This window comes from Xiphophorus maculatus, chromosome 10, assembly GCF_002775205.1.
Source record: "Xiphophorus maculatus strain JP 163 A chromosome 10, X_maculatus-5.0-male, whole genome shotgun sequence".
Lineage (NCBI taxonomy): Eukaryota > Metazoa > Chordata > Actinopteri > Cyprinodontiformes > Poeciliidae > Xiphophorus > Xiphophorus maculatus.
The window spans coordinates 16,483,039-16,504,176 of record NC_036452.1 but is presented as its reverse complement, the minus strand read 5'-3'; the positions used below and the strand labels follow the sequence as shown (position 1 = coordinate 16,504,176).

General features: G+C 38.5%; 2 protein-coding genes across 10 annotated transcripts in view; one reads left to right on the top strand and one right to left on the bottom strand.

The window, feature by feature from the left end:
• Positions 1–2,275, top strand: part of LOC102220347 (serine/threonine-protein kinase LMTK1-like) — a 59,841-nt gene extending 57,566 nt beyond the window's left edge. For both annotated transcript variants that reach the window (XM_005805361.2, XM_023341060.1), the window contains one exon: positions 276–2,275. In XM_005805361.2, the coding sequence (XP_005805418.1) occupies positions 276–304 (29 nt within the window). In that variant the 3' untranslated portion in view covers positions 305–2,275. The remainder of the gene's footprint in view (positions 1–275) is intronic.
• Positions 2,276–4,742: 2,467 nt separating this feature from the next.
• The window catches only part of LOC102220610 (brain-specific angiogenesis inhibitor 1-associated protein 2), a 61,619-nt gene continuing 45,223 nt past the window's right edge, over positions 4,743–21,138 (bottom strand). For 4 of the 8 annotated variants that reach the window (XM_023341071.1, XM_023341073.1, XM_023341074.1 and 1 more), the window contains 6 exons: positions 19,798–19,984; positions 17,149–17,350; positions 16,961–17,041; positions 16,614–16,779; positions 15,012–15,049; positions 4,743–7,757 (listed from right to left, as the gene is read on the bottom strand). In XM_023341071.1, coding sequence (XP_023196839.1) covers positions 7,619–7,757; positions 15,012–15,049; positions 16,614–16,779; positions 16,961–17,041; positions 17,149–17,350; positions 19,798–19,984 — 813 coding nt within the window. In that variant the 3' untranslated portion in view covers positions 4,743–7,618. Of the gene's footprint in view, positions 7,758–8,175; positions 8,222–10,275; positions 13,506–15,011; positions 15,050–16,613; positions 16,780–16,960; positions 17,042–17,148; positions 17,351–19,797; positions 19,985–21,138 lie in introns of those variants that run through there. The other 4 variants (XM_023341078.1, XM_023341072.1, XM_023341077.1 and 1 more) reach the window with 4 other exon arrangements.

Here is a 21,138-nt window from a genome sequence, read left to right as displayed (position 1 = left end):
GAGGTGAGAATAGTGTTGATTTCTTTAAATTACAATTAAATGATCTTATTTCTTTGTACACTAGGTACAGATAATTTTACGAGGTATAATAACCCTAAGATTGAAAAATCTCTCACCAGGGAGTCCCTATTTCTCACAAAGAAGGACAGTCAACTTCAGCTTTATCTGGCTCTACAATGACCAAGAACAGATCTTTTTAACCTTCTATAAAACTCAAAGCAAACATAAAATGTTTAAATGTAAAATTCAGTTTCTGTTTCTGTCTTTCTTTGTAGGAAGCGGTGAAGATGGAGATAAGGAATAAAAAGCAGTGGATCTTTACTGGCTCTGTGACAACAGGTGGACCTATTTTAGCATGACTTCAGATTTTTTTTTTGTCATTATTGTTATTATTGTAATGTCAGGTTTTCCAAACACAAGACAGTGCCTCTTACCGCCTGCGGACACTTTGAATATAAAGCCCTCTTACCAACATGTAACACTGACCCGAGTGTAGTTTAGAATACTGAAAAGACAACGAATATCACATTTTGTGAAGGACATATGAAAGATGAACTTATTAAGGAGCCCTGTATATTTTTGGATCAAAGGCATCTTGGACGAAGAAAGGACACATTTGCCACCTTTTTAATTTTTTCCATTCGTAACAATGTGGAGCCGATCTTCACTGAAACGGGACGAAAACGAAACTGCTGCCAGATTGTTGTCGGGTAAAAACATCCACTTTGTGGCTTTTTAACAACGGACGAGCACCTTGAACAAGACTGAGCAGCTTAAGACTTTCTACTTTTTAGCAAATGTTTTACTTGTACTGATAAACATCATGAATGCTTGAGGCATCACCTGTAATATAATGTTAATATTTGGTTTCATTCAGAGAGAACGGACACTGTTGTGTGAAAGGAAACGAAGCTGTCTGGCGATAGACTGAACTGTAGGTCTACTATGAACTAGTGTTTGAGACTTTTCTGTTTTACAAATAGAACATCCTCGCCACCAAACCGAGTCCATGACGCCCAAAAGCTGGAAGTAAGAGATAACTCAATTACTTTTCTTTAACAGTTCGTAGTTTCAATAACCTAAAAGCTGCTAACAATGATTCAGGACGAGAAACAGACGCTAGTTATATCCAACATCAGGAGCTTTTCGTGTTTGTATATTTTCTGTTTAAACTGAGAATCGATTCGCCTGCAAGACGGGTTTGCTTCTAGTTAATCTGAACACATAGAGGTTCTTCATCACATTGATGCAAAGATCTTGTAATTGCAGAGCAGATGGGAAGCTCTAATGTTCACTGATCCACAGTCCAGATTGGCACAGCAGCACCAAGCAGCACCAAGCAGCGCTGCGGTGATGCGTTTCTGGAACTTTATGATTCACTACGTCAAGAACAACACCTTCAGCTTGACGGCTGTGAAAGCAAAGGCAGCGCCAGAGTTATAACAACAACTACATCATTGGGATCAACTTTGAAAAGATTGTTTTGATTTTCCTAGATTACATCGTTCATATTAAAACTTCAAATCACCTCAGAATCAATTATGCTCCTTATAATCCATCCATCTATCTTTAACCACTTAGAGACCCTCAGACCTGCCCAGCTTTTTCTTTCTGCTCATCTACAAGAACTTTAAGACGTTTCCTAACGCAGCTGAGAGTTTCGATGTCCAGCCGGTCGTTGGTCTGCACTAAGGCCTTCTACTAGTGGAACAAATCCTTAATGGATCCCAAAAAGCTTTCCTCTTTCTGCCTGGATGAGGTCAGTCACTCTGCATGAGGAAACTAATTACATGTAGACTTGTTCTTTTGGTCATTACCCAAAACTCGTTAACACAAGTGGGGGTTATTTTAACCTATTAGACCAGTACGTATTCTTCGTCACCACAGACGTTGCACTAATGCATCTGTTAATGTCTGGCTTCATTCTACACAACTTTATCACCAATTCAGTTTCAACCAAGGCAGTTTCTCAAATTCAGTGGTAAAGAACATTTCGGCAGCATGGCAGTCCTGCTGGAAACCTTTTACAAGTGAAAGGTTTCCTGGTATGTTCTCAATCACTAATGTGATTCACCAAAAACATCATTACTATCCCACAGCTGGTTTAACAAAAAAGTTTGATTAAGGTCAAAGAAGAATACATTTCTTATGTCAACCTTCAGAAACTTTTAACAAAAAGTAAAATCTAAGGTTAATAGCCTTAGATTTATCTAAAGACTTGACTGGATTGTCACTTACTAGTTCTCACGACTAGATCAGGGTTTGGAAACCTGCGGCTCCAGAGCCCAAAGTGACCGTCTGATGTATCCAACAGATGTGTCTCTTAGTAACTTTGGGTAAAAGTGATAAAGCCCCATAAGTAACACTTTATTCAAAGGGCTGTGCATAAGACTGACATGACACGGTCATAAACATGACATCTGTTATGAACATGAAGGAGTCTTCATGAATGTTTACGACTGTTGTCATGAAGTGTCATTTGGTAAATAATGACACTTTTAATGAAAAGTTGCATTAAAAGTTAATCAAAAGTGTCAACGTTGCATTATCCAGTAAATAATGACACTTTTAATGCAAAATCCCATTAAAACTCACTTAAAAACGTCAACTTTGCATTAAAAGTGTCATTATTTACTGAATGACATTTCATGACAACAGTCATAACCATTCATGAAGACGTCTCATGACAGATGTCATGTTTATAACTGTGTCATGTCAGTCTTATGCACACCCCTTCAAATAAAGTGTTACCAAACCAACTAATGTTTTCACATACAGATACAACAAATGCAGGGTTTTTTTTCTCATTGAATGATTGCATTTCAGAAACATAGTGACACTATAAAAGCATCTGTAATATTTTCTCTTGCCAGCAGATTGGTAACTATGTCCACAAAACTCGACATCACCTAGAAGAAAATGCATCCATCCACTTTTTTTGCAAAGGTTTAAAGTTTTTTTTCCTGGATTTTAATAATGGTTTAAATGACGTATTATTTTCTATAGCAGACAGTGCTGGTCCATTGACTGAATAATCACAGAGTCTAACTGGGTTAAACTTCTGCAATAAAGGCTGAAACACAGTGGAGAGAGAGATTGATGTTCCTGCAATTAATTAAATATTCACAGTTGACGCTCTGTTTTAAACATCCAGTGTTTGCGCTTGGTCACTGGTTTGTAGGAGTGACAAAGAAAGTACTTTATTATTACTGTAACCTGCTGATCGTTGGCTACAGTTTTGTCTTCTGACTCTGGGATTAGCGGAACTGTTGAAACTTTCCACATTTAAAACCCGAGCCATACTGTTTTCGGGTTGGACTCAAGGATTGCAACAGTTTAGTCTGATTTATTGTCTCAGCTGATCATGAAGTGCGACAATGCTGTGATTTTTGTGTTCAATCTAAAAAAACAAACAAAGAGAAGAGACCCCGGTGTGTTCTCAGAGCCATTAAAATGCAGGTTTCTGCTTTTAAACCAACATGTAGTGTCTTCTATGTGTTTGCCTTCAGGGGCTTTAATATTCTCTAACACTTTAGCATAGAAACATCTCGATGGCTGTAATATTTTTGTATTGAGAGAAAAATACTTTTGAGTATCGATGAGCTAGAGAGGCAGGGGAACGGACGAAATAAAGGAATATCTCTATGTTTATTGTTGCCAAAGACATGTTGTGTTGTGTTTCAGGGTTAAGTACAACTTGGTGTTTTTACCCCAAAGCAAAGACCGAGGTAAGGAGCAAGACGGCAGCTTTGGTCTGAACCGATTGTAGAAATGTGCAGGAGAAGGATTGGGATACAGTCTGTAAGATGTGCCCCCCCCACTCTGACCTGTTCAAATCATGACTTTCTGTACTTTCTATTAGATATAAATAAACTCTGGTTTACACAGCTTAAGGCTTTTGTTGACTTTTTCACAAGTGTTATTTGAGTAAAGACGAATCTGTGATTCCCTGGAGTTTTTCAAGCACGTTTAGAAAGACCAAAGCGGGGCGTGCCGTGGTGGCGTAGGGGTTGGTGCGACCCACATTTGGAGGCCTCAAGTCCTCGACGCGGCTGTCGTGGGTTCGACTCCCGGACCCGGCGACGTTTACCGCATGTCTTCCCTCCTCTCCTTCCCCCTTTCCTGTCAGCCTACTTTTGTAAAAAGGGACTCTAGAGCCCACAAAAAAGACCCCCTGGAGGGGTTAAAAAAAAAAAAGAAAGACCAAAGCGCAAATGATGCAATGTTCAAAAACGCAAAATATGCACAAAATGCGCTCAGCACAGAGGTGAAAGGCAAATCATTTGGGCTTGTTTTTAAAGCCAGATGAGCTTTCCACCGTTAAAGCCTCTGTGTGTCATTATTCTAGAGTCAGATGTGAGAAACTGTGTGAATAGTATGCAATGGTCTAGTCAAAGCGCAGATCTCCAGCTGAATAAAATGCCCTGGCCCTGCCCTGCTCTCAGTTTGCAGATCAGCAGATCTGCAAACTTTAATGGGCAGAAGCAACGCGGCGAAGAACGAGCAAATCAAAGTTCCTCCACAGTAATGAGATGGACTGAAAATCACTGAGTTATCGCTGCTTCTGCATTTTAGCTTAAGGTAAATTTTTTCCCCCTTCAAACCCTCAAACATAAACGCACTAAAATTTAAGCAAGATGTTCTGTTGATGGCAGCAGTAAAAAAAAAATAAAGGCGTATATAATTTCTTACTTTTGGTGTCATTATTTTAAAAAGAAAACAAAACACAACAAACTGTGTTGATTTCATTTATTCTTATATATTAAATAGGAAAACAGACATTGCGTTTACAATTGATTCACAAATATTTGCAAAACTACCATTTACTCTGCAGTAGCCATCATTTACACAGAGGCTTTGACAATGAGCAGTTGTGTGTGCAGAGTTTAAAATAGACGTATTTATCAGTGTGATTATTTTAAAATCAAAAAAAGGTAAAAATGAACTGGCAGCATCTGAGTTCTCTAAAAAAAATAACCTAAACATCCGAGTATCATTCATATTTTATTAACTTCTTTTAGATGAAGCTGACATTTAAGTATGATGTGGAGTCAAATACACTTTATTTTAATAATCATCTGAAAGTCCACTTGACTTTCAAATACAAATGTATTTAGGAATATTTGATATTATATATATATATATAATGCACAAGTCACATATTTAGTACGACTTAAAGGGTTTCCATCTTTTGCTATACTAAAGTAATACTTTCAGTGGCCGATTTAAAATGTTAATTTTTTTACTCTTCACTCATTCAGTTAGTTTAATGATTAATTTGAAATATTTGCCATTCTTCTAGCAACTTGCAGAAAAAGTGTTTTCATGGTGGATTCTTAAGCTTTTCCCGTCACAAGCCACATTAACCTCCTCGATTTCTGCACATGCAGCAGCAGCACCTGTAGCCATGAGAAACGAACTCGAATGGAAAACATTTAATAAAGCTTCATGTCAGTTTGTGGTTGGTTTTTTTAGCTTTCAATGGCAAAAAAAAAAACATTCTTATCTTGATTTTGCTTTTTAGGATTTGGGATAAGAACATATGATTTTGGTAACAGGTAAAGATCAATTTTTATATATAATATATGCTGTATATTAGCCCAGGTTTGCAAATTTATTCTAACCAAACAATTCAATGGCAGCAAATATGACACCATTTGGCACGACACGTTCAACCAGTAGAGGTCACATATTTTTCTAATTTAAATACAGAGCAACATACTGACACACGGGGGCTGATTAGGGTCAATACTGTCCAACACATTTATATAGGTACATTTTCAGTACTAAAAAACCCCAAAAACAATTCAACACCAATCCAAAATGACATTATTTGAAGACTAACTGTGAAACCAATCAAAAACTGCAATATTCTAGTATTTGTTTTCCTCATCTGCTCTCTGCTAATTTTTTATTATTAAATATGTTTTACATCATGGATTACAAACAAAAAAAAAAGCCTCACCAGTTGTTTATGTCGCTGACAGCAAGGCAGTTTAAGTACATTTTTATTTTTAATTACCAATTTCAGTAAAGCTGAACACAGACCACAACTGACATAAAAAATAAAATAAAATGAAGCTTTACATTATTTTGAAAGTCAACTTGAATATCAATTCAGATTGTACAGCTTTTTAAAAAAATAAAAACAAAAAAGTTTGGAATATCTTTATGTGGGGGAAAAAAATGATTCCAAACCGTTTTTCTTGGAGACAATTTAGACCCATAATAATCTGTTTTGTTAACCTTTGGTTGTTCAAATTCGTTCATAATTGCATTAAAAAAATATCAAATATCCAGAGTACAAAAAGGAAGTTTAGTAGGATGTATCAACAAGTCACTGTGCGATGAGTTGGTCTAGTTTAAGCTGAGAAGTGAAAGAAAATAGTTAAGCTTCTTATAAAAAAAGTTTCTGATAAAAAGAGTAGAAGAGAATAGAGAATATTATGGTACCGTTAAAAGTAAATCTGAAGGAATGTCAGTGAGCGAGCCTGTCCTGCTCATCCGATAACAGCTGACAGAACAACAAAAGATTGTTTTGCTCCAAAGAACAAAATTACATTCATACATTTTACCATGAAAAAAGAAGACTGACCCTAACCTCGTCCAGAAGCGTTAAGGTTCTTTATAGGTTGAGGATGCGGTTGAATCAGTTTCCTTGGCAAAAGCCCTGATGCATAAAAATCTAGAGAGTATTTTTAGAGCAACTTATGGTGCTTTCAGAACCACATCTTCTCAAGGGACATCAATGCATTTTAACCAAGACGATGGGAAACACTCCACAGTCTCAGCTGAGACAGCAGCAGGTCCAGACCCGGTCCCAGCAGAGAATGTTGAACAATACCAAAGTCATAACTGCATAACTGGGTCAATTACCTTTTATTCCACGAGATGTGTTTGCAGGAAGAATGAAACCCTTCATAGTTTTACTCTGATGTAGGCCTAATACCAGAAAATTAGAGAAAAAACAACACAAAAAAAAAAAACAGTGTGAAGTGTCTTTTTCTTTCTTTTTTTTTTTTTTATAAATAGTTGCTGTAAAAATCTGGTTTCAACAGTAAAAAAAGAAATGTCCGTTCGGGCAGAAAGACTGGAAACAAATCATTTGAACGTTGCTAATTATCCGGTCAGAACTTTCAGAAACCAGAGATCAGAAATCGGCCATAAATATCTAAACATAAGGGTTTGCATTTGCTGAACTGAAGAAGTTTTACTCACTTAACCGTGTTAAACAGACTTTTATCGTCTTAGTGGTTCAGGAAGTGGCAGTGCTGCAGCAGCAACAACAGATGGCGCTGTTGCTCTGGGTGAAGGCAGTAATAACGCAAGGGAAAAAAGGTAAAACACCTTGAAAATGGCCTTAAAGCCTTTTTTCTGTTCTAAATAATTGACTACATCTAAAATAAGTATATAAGAAGCTCACATTTTTGTCCAACTACAAAAAATTCTTTGTGTCCATTTTTACCTAAAGTATCAACAAACAGGAGTCAAAAGTTTGACTGCATCATCAAACATCAAATGAACATCGACTGTTTACATCATATCATCTCTGTTTTTCCTGCTAATGTAATCTTTTTTTTGAGCACTTCATTGAGAAGTCAAATAATTGTGCTGCAGCTCAGGGGCTCTCTGTGGCCATGGAGGTTTCCAAGGAGTCGTAGTGAGCTTCATCAAGATGCTCCTCCTCAGCTTCACCTTCATCAGGAAGCAGGGGTTTAACTGGAGCCTCCACAGTCGGCTTGCTGGGCGGATCTCTCCTGGGCGCAGAGAGAGAGAGAGAGAAAAGGAACAAACATCAGCTGCCTAAAATAATGTAAAACACATGAAAGACTACAAAAGAGCTGGAGCATCTGCTTTCATAAAAACACCGCAGGGATAAATAAAACTGCTCTGATGAGTCATGCAGAAACAACAATACAGAAAAGGCCGAGCATGCTGCTGTAACAACACCACGCATTTCCAGGACAAGCGCTGCAACCCATAATCAGCTCGTAAAGCCAGCGTTTACATCACAGAAACAAAGAGCAAACAAACAAGCAGTGATGGAAATAAACCCAAAGCCACAGCACAACTCAAAAAAAAAAAAAAAAAATCAATGTGATAGAAAGACAAACAGGAAAGGTGGTGTAGAAAAAAAAAAGGGGCGCAGAAGATCCAAATTTTACTTTCACTTACGAGGAGTTATTTGGTCGCTCAAAATCGGGCGTAACCGGGCCGCATGCTGCAAGCAAAAACAGTCCTCAAGTGTCAAACTCAAAGGAGAATCAGGGTTGTTGTTTTTTTGAGAATTTATTGCAAGTTTAACACTGTTTGCATTTATCTTCTGTTAATGCAAAGCCTCACAACACAACACAGCCCCGTTTGTCTCCTCCTGTTCAGTCACTAAAACCCAAAGAAAACATTATACCTTCAAACCAACAGAAACTATCGTTTTAACATGGAATGTTAGACTTTCTGTTCAACCAGACACTAATTATATGATTCTGAAATTTTCTGCAAATGATACAGTTTTAAAAACATTAAAAAAATAATAATAATCAGACAATATATTGGGGGATCTTACAGAATATAAACTTGGAGTACAATTTTAACATTGATTTACTTTAGTTTTTTATATATTTTGGTTAATTAAATTGCCCATGAATATATTTTTAAACCTGCAGCTCATAATATACATACAGCAATTTATCTATCTATCCATGTAGTAATTTAATAAAATATATATAGATTATATATATTTTATTATTATCCTCCTGAGACCCAGAAAAAAAAAAGTTTTTGAATTTTTTTTTTTTTTTCACTACATGACTCTTTGGAGTGAAAAAACATCACTACAATTGAAAAAGTTTCAAAACATGCTATTATTTATTTATTACAGTATGTCCTTTGGAGAGGACATCGGGACTCTCTTGTGGCAAATATGAACACATTTTGAGGCCCAGGATGTCCTCTCTAAGGACCAACAGGATTTAACACAGTGGCATGTATGGTTTCAGAGTTATGAACAAAAAAACCTATGTCCTCCACAGAGGACAAAAATGTATTGCTGGGTCTCAGGACTTATTTTTTATTTGTAAAAAATAAGTTTTGCTTGCTTGGTAAATTGTTTAGGTAACATCAATCCATTAAGCCCTAAGACATGAGTGAGCATGTGCAGCTGTGGCTTTACAGTGAATAATTCAAATTTCAATATGGATAGCTGAAGATATTGAATGCACAACTCAATGTGGCAAATGGGAGGGAAAAGAAGAAGCTAAAATCAAGTTTATATATTCTCCATGTTTTATGAGATGTTGGTTTAATATACTTCTGCGCTGGTTTAATCAAAGTACCTTTACCAGTTAATATCAAGGCTACAAAATCTGACAGGAAGTATTATACAGGGTGGGCCATAAGTTTCCATACATAGGAAAATGTAAAATGTATATTTCTTTTATTTATCAGATACCCAAGAAGATGCATTTGACAAAAAAGCAAAGAATTGAAATGGCTGGATCAGGAAGCAGTCTCATGGTTGCACGAAACTTTAACAGAAAACATGGAAAGAGCATCACACACACACACACACGCACACACACACACGACACTGTGGCAAAACTTATTTGCAAGTTTCAGAAAACTTGAAATGTTGCAGATCAACCACGAAGTGGTCCGAGACGATTACACGGAGTCTCACAAAAATAAAAACGGTCATCTAATATAAAATGTTTATTTTTTCTATGTATGTAAACTTATGGCCCACCCTGTATTTTACTTATCTGGGTTTAGAAAATGAATTCTTAAATATCCTCTGTGATTCAGAGACACATAGCGATTTAACTGGATTCTTGTGGTAACTTGTGGAAAAACTAAGCTTACACACTGACAGTAGTATTCTACACATTTGATAGGAATTTTCACCAACTGATGAAATATCATCCAATGATTAGGACAAACCCACACACCAACACCGACACACAGCTGAGCGGTACCTTAGCGAGCAGCAGGAGGAGCAGGCCGGTGGGCGGCTGGCAGGCCAGGGTGCGCAGGATGCAAATGTTAGCACACACACACACGCTGAACATGCAACACGGCTGCAGGGGGGCATGGCTGGTCTCAATGCACTGGTTAATGCGTTTGAGGATGAACACCAGTGAATGAAATTATTACTGAAGTGCAGCAGAAGGCTGGAAAAATAAAGTTCTGCAGGGTAGAAACTAAACATTTGAGCCAGCTGTTATGGTAGAAAGTTGTTTTGAGGGGTGGGGGGTGAATAAGGACCAGAAGCAAGAGGAATGTCCATATGAAGAAATTTATTTGATAATTTTTGTATAGTAGAAATTCAAACATTTGAGGTCATCAATCTTTATACTTCTTGCTGCCTCAACGCATGCATATTTCAGAAATCCTCTGTACAAAATGTTTTCATTCTTTTGCACCTGGACCCCTCAGTCGGTGGACACACACGAGTGCCGTGCAATCTGCAGTCGTAGCTTTGATTATTTTAGTGGAGAAAGAAAAAAAACTGGCAGCTTCCCGTCATCTACTCTCGACTTGGTCTAAACGCATCAGAACAGATCAAGAAACGGCAGAAAGCAGGTTGGCAAAGTTGAGGGAGAACATCCGGGACGAAGCTTCTACTGCACTGTGCAAAAAAATAATAGTAAAATAATAATAAAAATCTGAACCAAGATCTGATGCAGATCCAAATTAATGTTTCACTTGCTTGAAAAATATTTAAGCATCTCAAGCGATGTCTTTTTTTTTTTTCAGAGAAGTAACCTTTTAATTTCGCCATCTTCATCCCTCTACAAATGTTAAAACCTTCATAAATTTCAGAAGTCAGCAGTTTCTAGTAAACACCAGAAGGGACAGCCAGTGAGACGGGGACTAACTGCGCCGACACAGAAAAACAAAACCAGTCCGAACAGACGACACTCGTCTTAAAATGTGACGCCGTTTGACTCGCTGAGGTTTTAGTCAGAGTTAAAGCAGAACATGAAGGATAAACACAGGAAATCAAACGGCTTTCCAGGCAAATGTAACTCAGTTTTCAGTCGCTGTGTTCACTGATTTGACCTCCCAGTTTCTGTGGATCCATTAGAATCCAAATGTCCTGCATATTTCTTTGACAATGTTACATTTAAAAGTTTCCATTAAGTTATATAATCCACAGTATAGGCGCCATGTATAAATATGCAAAAACAAAAACATGTTTAGTTTTGTACATTTCTTTCTAATTTAAGTTTTTCTAAATATGGCTGTAAAATCTCTGCACGTCTAGAGTTGTTGTCTGATGTTTTCTATAAATTAAAAGTCATATAAATAATTTCTGCTCATCAATTGTGACATTAGAGTTCAAAAGTATTGAACCTTTCACATTGTGTAGCATTAAACCCACATTTCAATTTATTTAATTGAGATTGTAAATGACTGACCAAGACAAAGTAAAGAATTATTGTGGAAAATATTATTTCTAAATTTAATTCACGTTACAGTTTTCTGCCACTTCATTCATTTAGTGATGTACTTTCTTGTGTTGGTTAATCATGTAAAATCCAAACAAAACACATTAAAACTGTTTCTCTACAATGGAAAGCATCCACAAAGAATCACTGAATAATCCATGAGGATTTTTAAATTGATTTTAAAACTGTATTACATGGATCACCAGATATGAATAGGACAGTAAATCTGAGTCTAGAGGTGGAACGATTTTCTACAATATGTGTTTTTTGCGGTCCAGAGAGTCGCATGAACAGAACCTTGAAGATAACCGTCGTATGCTTAAATATTATTTTATCAATCAAGGCCGTTTTTATCTGTATGCTGCCAAATTACATCAATCAGTCCCTCCAGTTTTTTGTGATTGTGGAAATTCACACAAAGTCAACAGATTCCAGCATTTTTCTTTTTGCCGCTAATCCATAATTGTGAGTTTATTACAAACTTCCTGGGAAAAAAAAAAGAAAAGTAAAAATAATTGGCTTAAAGTGATGCCAACTCCCATCTGTAGGTGTGTTTTTACTACACTTGGCAAATCAGTGATGATGTGGAGACGCGTCACATTTACCATGTTAAATATTGCAGAAATTCTTGCAATCATTTCCAAGTTAGCTCCACGAAACAGAATTAGATTGCAAAAAAAAAAACAAGAAAGAAAAGTCATAAAATCCTGGAGCTACTGATCAATGAAAAGATGTTCAATGTCATTTAATATTAGAAGGTATGCAGTCGCAGCTATTTATTACTAATTTAACAGTTTGTTAATGAGTTTTATTAATACATTCTGGCACAACAGGTTCTTTGAGAACGTCAATGTTTTTGAAATGAGTTTGACGCCCAACCAGTTTCCCAACCAGTGGCCAATGATATGGAAATCTTTAAATGTGCTGGAATGACGGCAGCATGTTGCGATTTAAAAGTCATGCTTGTTGGTTAATGAAGCAGGAATGATGGGAACTAAATCACCTCATCCGCAGGTGACACAAAGAGAGTCATTTAAAGTGTTAGCATGACAATTTATGTTCATTTAATCTAGATTACGCGTCGCCTTGTGAATGGGAACTTCCTAACTTCCGCCTCCAGTATGTGTAGATGTGAGAACGCGGTCCAAACATCTGTACTGTTTTTTTTTTTTGACTACAGAAAATGCAAAAAAAAATGAATTAAATAAAAAAATAAAAAGAGGTCATCGTCGCTGCTTATTGTTCAGATTACTTGATGATGAAGCAGAGAAACGCCTCAGCAGGACTCTAGCAGCACAGCATGGACAGAAGCACCTGTGTTTGAGTGTGTTGGAGCACAGCGTCCAAGTTCACAGACCGATACCGAGACGGTTCCAGGTTGTTTTCATACACAAAGTCACAAACAGAGATTATTAGTTTCATAAAGTGCGTTTTTTTTTTTTCTTCCATGAACAGATAAGATACTGCGTGACAAGCACTTTTTGTATGTACAGTAAACATTCAGTTTTCTTGGTTAAAACATTTACAGGACCTCTCGTGTCAGAGGAATACAAAACTTCACAGCATGAAAAGGCAGAAATAATTCAATACTGAAAAATCCAGTAAAATTAAAAACTATCATGTTTTTACAGTATGAAAATCCTCTTTGGGATCAACCGCTTTCTTTCCTTCACGCCGTCATTCCGATGGAGAGCACTGACATTAGTGGAAATAGGGCGGGGAAGTTTCATCCCCTCAGTTATACAAAAGTACATGTACATGCGTGAAAGGCGAGAAAAAAAAGCCCATTTTCCTCAGAGAGAATGTCCGTCACGTGGATTGGAAATATTTACGGCACAACGTCTGTTCTGGTTTGGTCGTGAGGTCAGACAGACGACTCGGGGGATGGCGACGGAGGGAGAGATGAAAGGAGGGTGACGGACACACCCGCGTCTCTTCCTCGGACTCGAGAGGAGTTTATTGCCGCAAGCAGGAGGCAGGAAAAGAGGGGGGGGAGAGGAAGGAGCCTGTCCTATCGCATCGTCTCACACTGTGGAAATCAATTTGACCTCTGAGGAACTGTGGACAGAAAGAGGAAGAGGATTCCAGGTGGGCTGACTGGGAACGAAACAGCAGCAGCAAAACCAGCAGGACACACACAAGACTGAAATCTGCGAGTCTGTCCTGACTTGAGCCTGAACATTTACTGAGGCAAAGAGCTGCAGCAGGACGTTCGGGGTGAGTGGAGTCAGAAAATAAAGCAAGAAAAGCAGCGAGGCGGCGGTGAGGCGATGAGGGGTCAGGATGCGAATGGGTTCAGAAACTTAATGAACCAAAGACGGTGAAATGAACTTCGACAGAAACAATAAACACACATCGAACACACCTGAAGACTTCAAACTATTAAACTTCTATAGCTGGTCATGCCTACATTTTTTTTATCTTTATTGAAAATGTATCAATCGTCACGTAAAAGAAGCTCTTATTTTGAAAGGAGAGACGTTCTTGTACAACATGTTTTCAAAAGGCAAATTTGAGTTGAAAGTTGCACAAGTTTTTAATAAAAGATCCCTTTTTTATTTTTTCAGGTCAAATGCGGAGGAAACTTAACTTACTTCTCCACCGCAACTAATTCCCAAAGAACATGGAGTTCGATTTTGCAAACTAAACACTATAATCGACATAATCTGCTATATAACTTCAGGAGGAGTAGACTGTTTAAGGTAATTTGGCGACACTTCAGAATAGTCACAAACCCCTATTATGCATATCTAAGTGAAACCTCAGACCACAGAAATTTACTCAAGCATCTGGTTAGACCCACAGAAGCACAGCTGTATTTACACATCTAAAATGAAAAGGTTAAATATCTCCTATTATTAAGAAAAGTGCATTAAACCCTGTCCAAGCAGCCCAATTTCCATGTGATTTGAAATGAATTAGATCATTCTTTCTAACAGTAAACAAGACGTACCAACCTGCAGCCAATCAGATCAGAGCATCGATCCAGACCTCGGTGTGATACAGGATGTCTGCATATTTAACCAACTCAAGTTTCAGACCTGTATCTTCACAGAAATGTATGAAATTTGTTGATCCAACTGGCAACAAATTAGCACTTTTCCATGATAAATTAGCTGGCTAACCAGAAAGGTATGTTAGCAGCTAGCTTGCAGTAGCTTAAACCGCAGTCAGAGAATGCAATGAAGATGTTTGAGTGCGACTCAAACTAAATACACGGAATATACAAGATTTAATAGTCTTAGACAAAATTTAAGACCTGTAATTAACACATTAAAGGCTAACTTGCTCTTTTTAAAATGAATTTAAGGATGAGTGGACAGCCTGTAATAGACAGTTAACATGACAAGATCTCCTCATTTATGGTTTCATAGCAAACAAATGTTGACAGAAAAGGATGGAAACACAGAAAAACTAAAAAATGAAACCAAATCAAAAGTGTGCTGCACCAACTGTCCCAGTTCCCTCAGCCATGTATGGAGAGCTAATACTCTTTGGTTCCCCTCCCACTGACTGAAAAGGATTCCTGCATCAAACTTAAAGAAGAACCTGAGCGGTTCTTACCTGGTGGGGAAGCGGGGCTCGTACTCTTCAACTCCCTGCTGCAGACAAAAAGGAGAGAAAAAATTAGTTACACTTTATTCTGCAATGATGTGCATTTACTTGTGAAAGCTAGAGGACTGCTGCAATAATCACAACAGTCAGCAGGTGGCAGCAAAGATTCTCAGAAGTATGACTCCATCGCACAAGCTAGCATCTCTCCATATAAACTGATTTTAAAAGTAGAAAACCAGCTTTTAACTGGAGTAAATCTTCCCTTCTGTGTAAATATTTCATGTTACAACATGGACACATGTGCCTTAGTTGTCTGTTGTGTTATATAGTCTTTCAATTTTCAGATTAAGAACTGAATAAAGCTCTGAGATGTTCACAGCTTGGGGGAATGTTTTAGAAACTGAACGTGTTTTTAACTTCAACGCTTTTCTCACCAACCCGTCTAAACCACACACATTTTTATTTATGGGTAGCAATGTAAAAGGGGATGAATACATTGCAATTTTTAGGCTTGTTTATCAAAGAATTAGAAAACTACATATAATTTTCCTTGCTCTTTCACAATAATGCATAACTCTGTGTTGATCCATCTTAATAAGGTTTGTGATTGTTGCATGATAAAATCTTAAAAAGTTCAAGCCGTGTGAAAACTTCTACAAGTCAATGAGCTCCACATCAAGACTGGCATTGCTTTTGTTACAATTCAGCGTAAAAATAGAAGAATTAAAATCTATGAAAGACAAAATATAATAAATAAATAAGCACACAAACCCAGAATTGTGAGATGAGTCATCAACTCACAGGTAAGTTTCAACTCTTTCACTGATAAGTGAAAGAGTTTGAGAAGCAGAGATTTTTTTGAATAGACGGCGACTAAATGACGATCCACGGCGGCGGCGAGGCAGAAAGAGCAGCTTAAGTTGTTACATGACTGCAGTGCAATTAAGAGTCGCCCACATGTTATGTTCTAGGTGAGGCGTAGGAGGGGATCTGGGCTGATGCAGAGGGGGTTCACTGTTTCATAAGACTCTTCCTGCCTTATGATGAATTCTTATCCTTCTCACAGGTGTTTTCTCTGAATTTTCTCTTTCTGCGCTGCGTCACATCCTGCTCTTGATCCCTGCCACCAGGCACAGCTCATTCCTGCAGCAATGTAAGCTAGCGCTGCACATCATTGTTCTTACTAATTATTTTTAGTCTAGTTTCCAGTGCAAATATCGTAGCATGCTTGAATTTACACAAAACTAACTTAGAAGCAACCTTTCAGCCACATATAGCAGCTTGTCAATAATTTCTTAATATTGATGGAAAAAGTACTAGATTTAAGTCAATCATTTCTTAATATTGATGAAAAAGTAATTTCCCTCAAAAACTATCATAAGATCTAGTACTTTTTCCATCAATATTAAGAAATGATTGACTTAAACAAGCTTGCTGAAATGTTTCTTGTAAGTCTGTTTTATCTTATGTTAGGTCTAATAAGATGTTTGCACTTTAAACAAGAGACCAAAAATATTTGGTAAGATGTTGTGTTTTTGCAGTGCGGGATCTTTGTGACGGCTCAGCTCGTGTTTTGTGGGTTTATGTGCGGACGTTCTGCGGCATCTGTACCTGCGGGAAGCCTGGCACGGCGACGCTGTAGGGACGCTGTTGCCTGTGCAGCGTGGCGGTGCTTTGTGCAGACATTCGTGTGTGAGTGCCGTAATCGGGGCCGGGCAGAGGCATGTCCTCTCTCTCCAGAAGGTTCCCTGTGCTGCTGCTTTTCCCATGGTGGAGGCTGGAGACACAAGAGAGCAAGGAAAGTTAAAAAACTGGAACCATGTTGCTCCTGTATCCCATCTGGGCCAGTTAGTGGAGAGAGCACATCTGTAAGAATGGAACTGGGAGTTGTTCAAACATCTGGAATTTACAAATACCATAGAGTCTAACAAAACGGAAACACAATAAACTTCACGTACTTGTGAACTCGAAGCTGCCTCATGGTGTCGCCGTTGCTCTCGGAGACCAGCCGGGTGTAGGAGAAGGGAAACCAGCCCCGCCTGGTGGAGAAGAGACAGCAGGTCAACAAACATTCATTCCTTCTTCAATTTCAGAACCATAGAATAGAAACAGAAACATCACATCTTCAATCCCAAACTACGCTCACATCCTCGTCTTCTCGTTCTCGCCGTAGTGCCAGCCGTCTCGCGCCTCGGGCACCAGCAGGGTGATGATGTCGCCCTCGGCGAAGCTCAGCAGCGTGCTGTTGTCTCCGGCGGCGTGGGAGAAGACGGCCTGGACTCGAGTTCTGCCGTTCCTTTCCAGACCTGCAGCCATGGAGCTGGAGCGGGGCAGCGTGCGAGTCTCCACTGGAGAAAAAAAAAAAACACCACAAAGTTTTTAGTCTTTGAGTAGTGAAACATGAAAGAGAGCCGGAATAAATTCAGAGGAGGTGTTACTGTCCTCTGTTATATTGTACAGTGGTTCAAGCAGAACAGTTTTATGCAAGTCACTCGGGCTCTTTCTCATTTCAAATATCACACGTTCTATTCCCACTTGTTTTGGTCTGTTATTAAACCTGCAGGCTGTGCTTCAGGGGGAAAAATGATTTTTTTTCTCCACTCTTCTATGATAAGAGTAACCAGAGTCTTTTTTCCTAAAATATTTTCCATAGGGCTGCAACTATCAATCATCTAAGTTAATTAATGAGATTTTTTTAAAAATGGCACATTCTTCATATTTATGCAATAGAAACACATTAAAAGATGAAAATAAATCAATGATTCAATTACTTTTCTAAATAGGAAAATACGCATTTTGTTGCGTGTTTAGTGAATGCAACAATGTAGCGTTCTTTTAGCGAATGCCTGACATCAACATTTGAAAAGCTCAGCCATTTCTGCTTGACTTGGTGTCAATGCAGAGCTGATCTGTTCATAATTCTTTGGAAGAATTGAGATTTTTTTTCCTGTAGAACATATTTACAGACAAAAGATATTTTTTCTTAAATTCAAAATGTATACATTTTCATACAGCTTTGGCTTAATTATTGGTCTCAGTGTGTTTTTATTTCAGCAAATTGCCCTTTTTCAAGAGTCTGCACACTCCAGTAAATGATTAATCGATTACTCAATTAGTTGATTATTTCAATACTTCCTCATAATCATCACTAGGATGATACAGTTTTCGAGTCCTTCCCATATCGGCTCAGCAGGGCCAAAAGGCCGGAGTCCACCCTGACGACTCTGATGGCTCAAATTAGCATCCCTTCTTCAATTGTAAATGTGGTCGTTGACCGTCAGGCCAGAAGGTAGGAATGTGAATAGTCCATGTTGGGGGTGGGTATCTATGATACCTGCAGGAGATCAGGTCTCCTGTAGGTAGTGCTCTTCAGTTTATTTTTGAAGCATACATGAAGTGTTTTTGGAGAGATGTGACCTTTTGCAGCTGATCCATGATGTTGTGCTGCATTATCCAGGTCATTTTGCCAAATGTACATAGAGTTTGCAAAACATAGAATCTGTTTCAAAAAATATGCAAAGGTTTTTCTAAAAGAAATTAGTAATGTTTCTCTTTGAAATAAAGCTAAGAGGGTATAACATGACAGTTTAGAAATAAACTAACCAAATTAATTGTGTTGATCCACCTCAAAAAAATCATGCAAAAAGTGTAAGCAAAAGAAATCTGGGAGACTTTGCACATGCAAATTTGCATGCAGCCTTTTGTGCTGTGGAGGATAAATAGGTGACTGCTTCACCTATTTAGTTCACAAGAACTAATGGCATTTATTTCAGTCATAATCTTGCGGGGGGTGACCAAGGTTCCATCACTATGTGACAGCTGGTCAGCAAACCTGGCAAACATGATTGACATGGCAGCACTGAATGCACATGTGCTTTATCAGGCATGCATTGGGGTGCAGGAGAGACGGGTGGACTTCCTGGTTGAGCTTGCAAAAGAGTTCGGTAACTCTCATGTGAGTGAGAAGAAGGCACACAAGGAGAAACTGCTTCGGCAACAACCTTCCACACCCAGCTCAGGCAAAAGGGCGAAGTGTCAGGTCAACCATCGATGCAGGATGCGTGTCCTGAGGCCGAAACATCATCAGTGACCCCTCACACCCCCACCATGGACTGTTCTCCCTGCTGCCCTCTGGAAAGAGGTTCTGCAGCATCCGGTGCAGGCCCACCTGGTTCCGAAACAGCTTTTTCCTACTTGCCATCAGACTTTTATTTTACTCACAACATTGGAACTTCAAACATTATCCTGAGCCGTATGCAACGAAATTTCGTTCTTTATACACCCTGTGCATTGAAAATGACAACAAAGTCAGTCTAAGTCGAAGTCGAAGTCTAAGTCTATTGTGCAACTGTGAGATGCGTTGAGGCCATTACCAGGGTACTGATAAGGTAATGGCCCTATTTACTGAACAAAAGCACCTGCTAGATAAAATCCTTCAGGCCAGTTGGACTATCGAAGCCGATATAGGTATACGTCAAAGTGGACTAACTCTAGCCATTCTAGTGATAATCAATGCAATTGTTTCAGCCCTGATTACTGGTCTCTCCAGCTCATTTAGTGAACTATTGTGCTGTTGCAGCTTCATGCTGAGCACGGTTTGCACTCAAAGGATTAATAAGGTAATCAGAGTCTTAACTCAATTCTCAGCCAAGTTAATTAACGGAGGATGCAAAATAAAATTGCATTCGCAATCCCAGCAACGAAAAGGATTTCTGCAGACGTCTTTACCATGGAGACTTGTTATTTTTTATGCTTCTACTAAATCTTGGAAGAAAGGAGAGGTGTGTGTCCTTACGTTGGGGGGTCTTGCTCTTTGTGGGGGCGGCCTTGCGCACAGGCAGGGTGTTGGAGTAGACCTCTGCTCCGTGCCGCTGAGGCTGCGGGGAGGCTTTGCCCTGCGCCACCTTGCTCTCCATCCACTGCTGGTAGTCCTCTCCACCTGCTGCTCCGTTCATCACCGGCATCGCTCCGTCCATCAGCCGCTGCGAGAGAGAGCCGTTGAGACGATTAAAATCCGCTCCTGTGCATTTACATTAGTTGCATAACTTCCTGCCGCTCATTAGTGATTATGAAGGCGTCGAATGGCTGTTGGTCAAAAACGCTTCATTAATTAAAATCGTTTATGTACAGAGAGTTACAAGCAAACATCTGTGAAAGAGTTTCAAGGCATTATTATTACTGAATGCACAACATAAATATATATGCACTGTATTTTAATTAGGATTCAAACAAAACAACAACAATTTTGACAGACATGTGGACTTATTTGTCCAGGAGAAGAGAGCTAGTGTAATGATGTCACAAATTTAAACTCCATCAGAGCAACAAGCCTGTGACTGATTCAATAAAATTTCATTTCTATTTTTGATCTCAAAGCAGCACTTCACTTACAATCCCTCAAAAACATTTTTTAAAGTCTTATTTGGAGTCATTTAATCATGTTTTACCAGAGGGGGGGGGGTATACAAAAAAGTTTACTCAAGCAAAAAAGATTCTGTCAAAGAAATTACTCGAGTGAAAAAAATAATAAAAATAATTCATGTAGATACCACAACTGCAAAATAACAAATTCAGGCAAAAGAGACATTTATCCATATCAATGCCTTTCAATATAAAACATTTGAAACAAAAACTGCAGGTGGGTGTCTGGTGATCTTTTGGTTAAAACAAGCTTGTTAATTATTCACTGAAGCTCCTCACAGTGTAAAGTATCCAGAAACTTTACTGAAGAGTGGCGATACGTCAGAATAAAATTACTTAAGTAAAACTAAAATCTACAACACAGTGAAAATATACACCTAAAAGTATTTTGTTTTACTCTAATTACTCGAGTAAATGTAAATAGTCACTACCCAACTCTGTGTTTTACCTTCTGTTTCTATAAATTTACATTAAAAGGAACATTTTGTGCTGCATGTTTTGAGCTGCCCGTGTCTCCACTCGGTGAGAAGCTGCACTAAATGAAACACATTGAGCGTCCCTGCTCCTTCAATCAGACATTTCTGCATATATACGTTCTCAGTTCCGGTGTGAACTATAAATGATGAGTCATAAAGCCATTAGACCGCTCTTAGCCGCAGAAGGAAGAAACAACACAATTAACCCCTTGACTGCTTCTGTTTTACACTGGAACAGA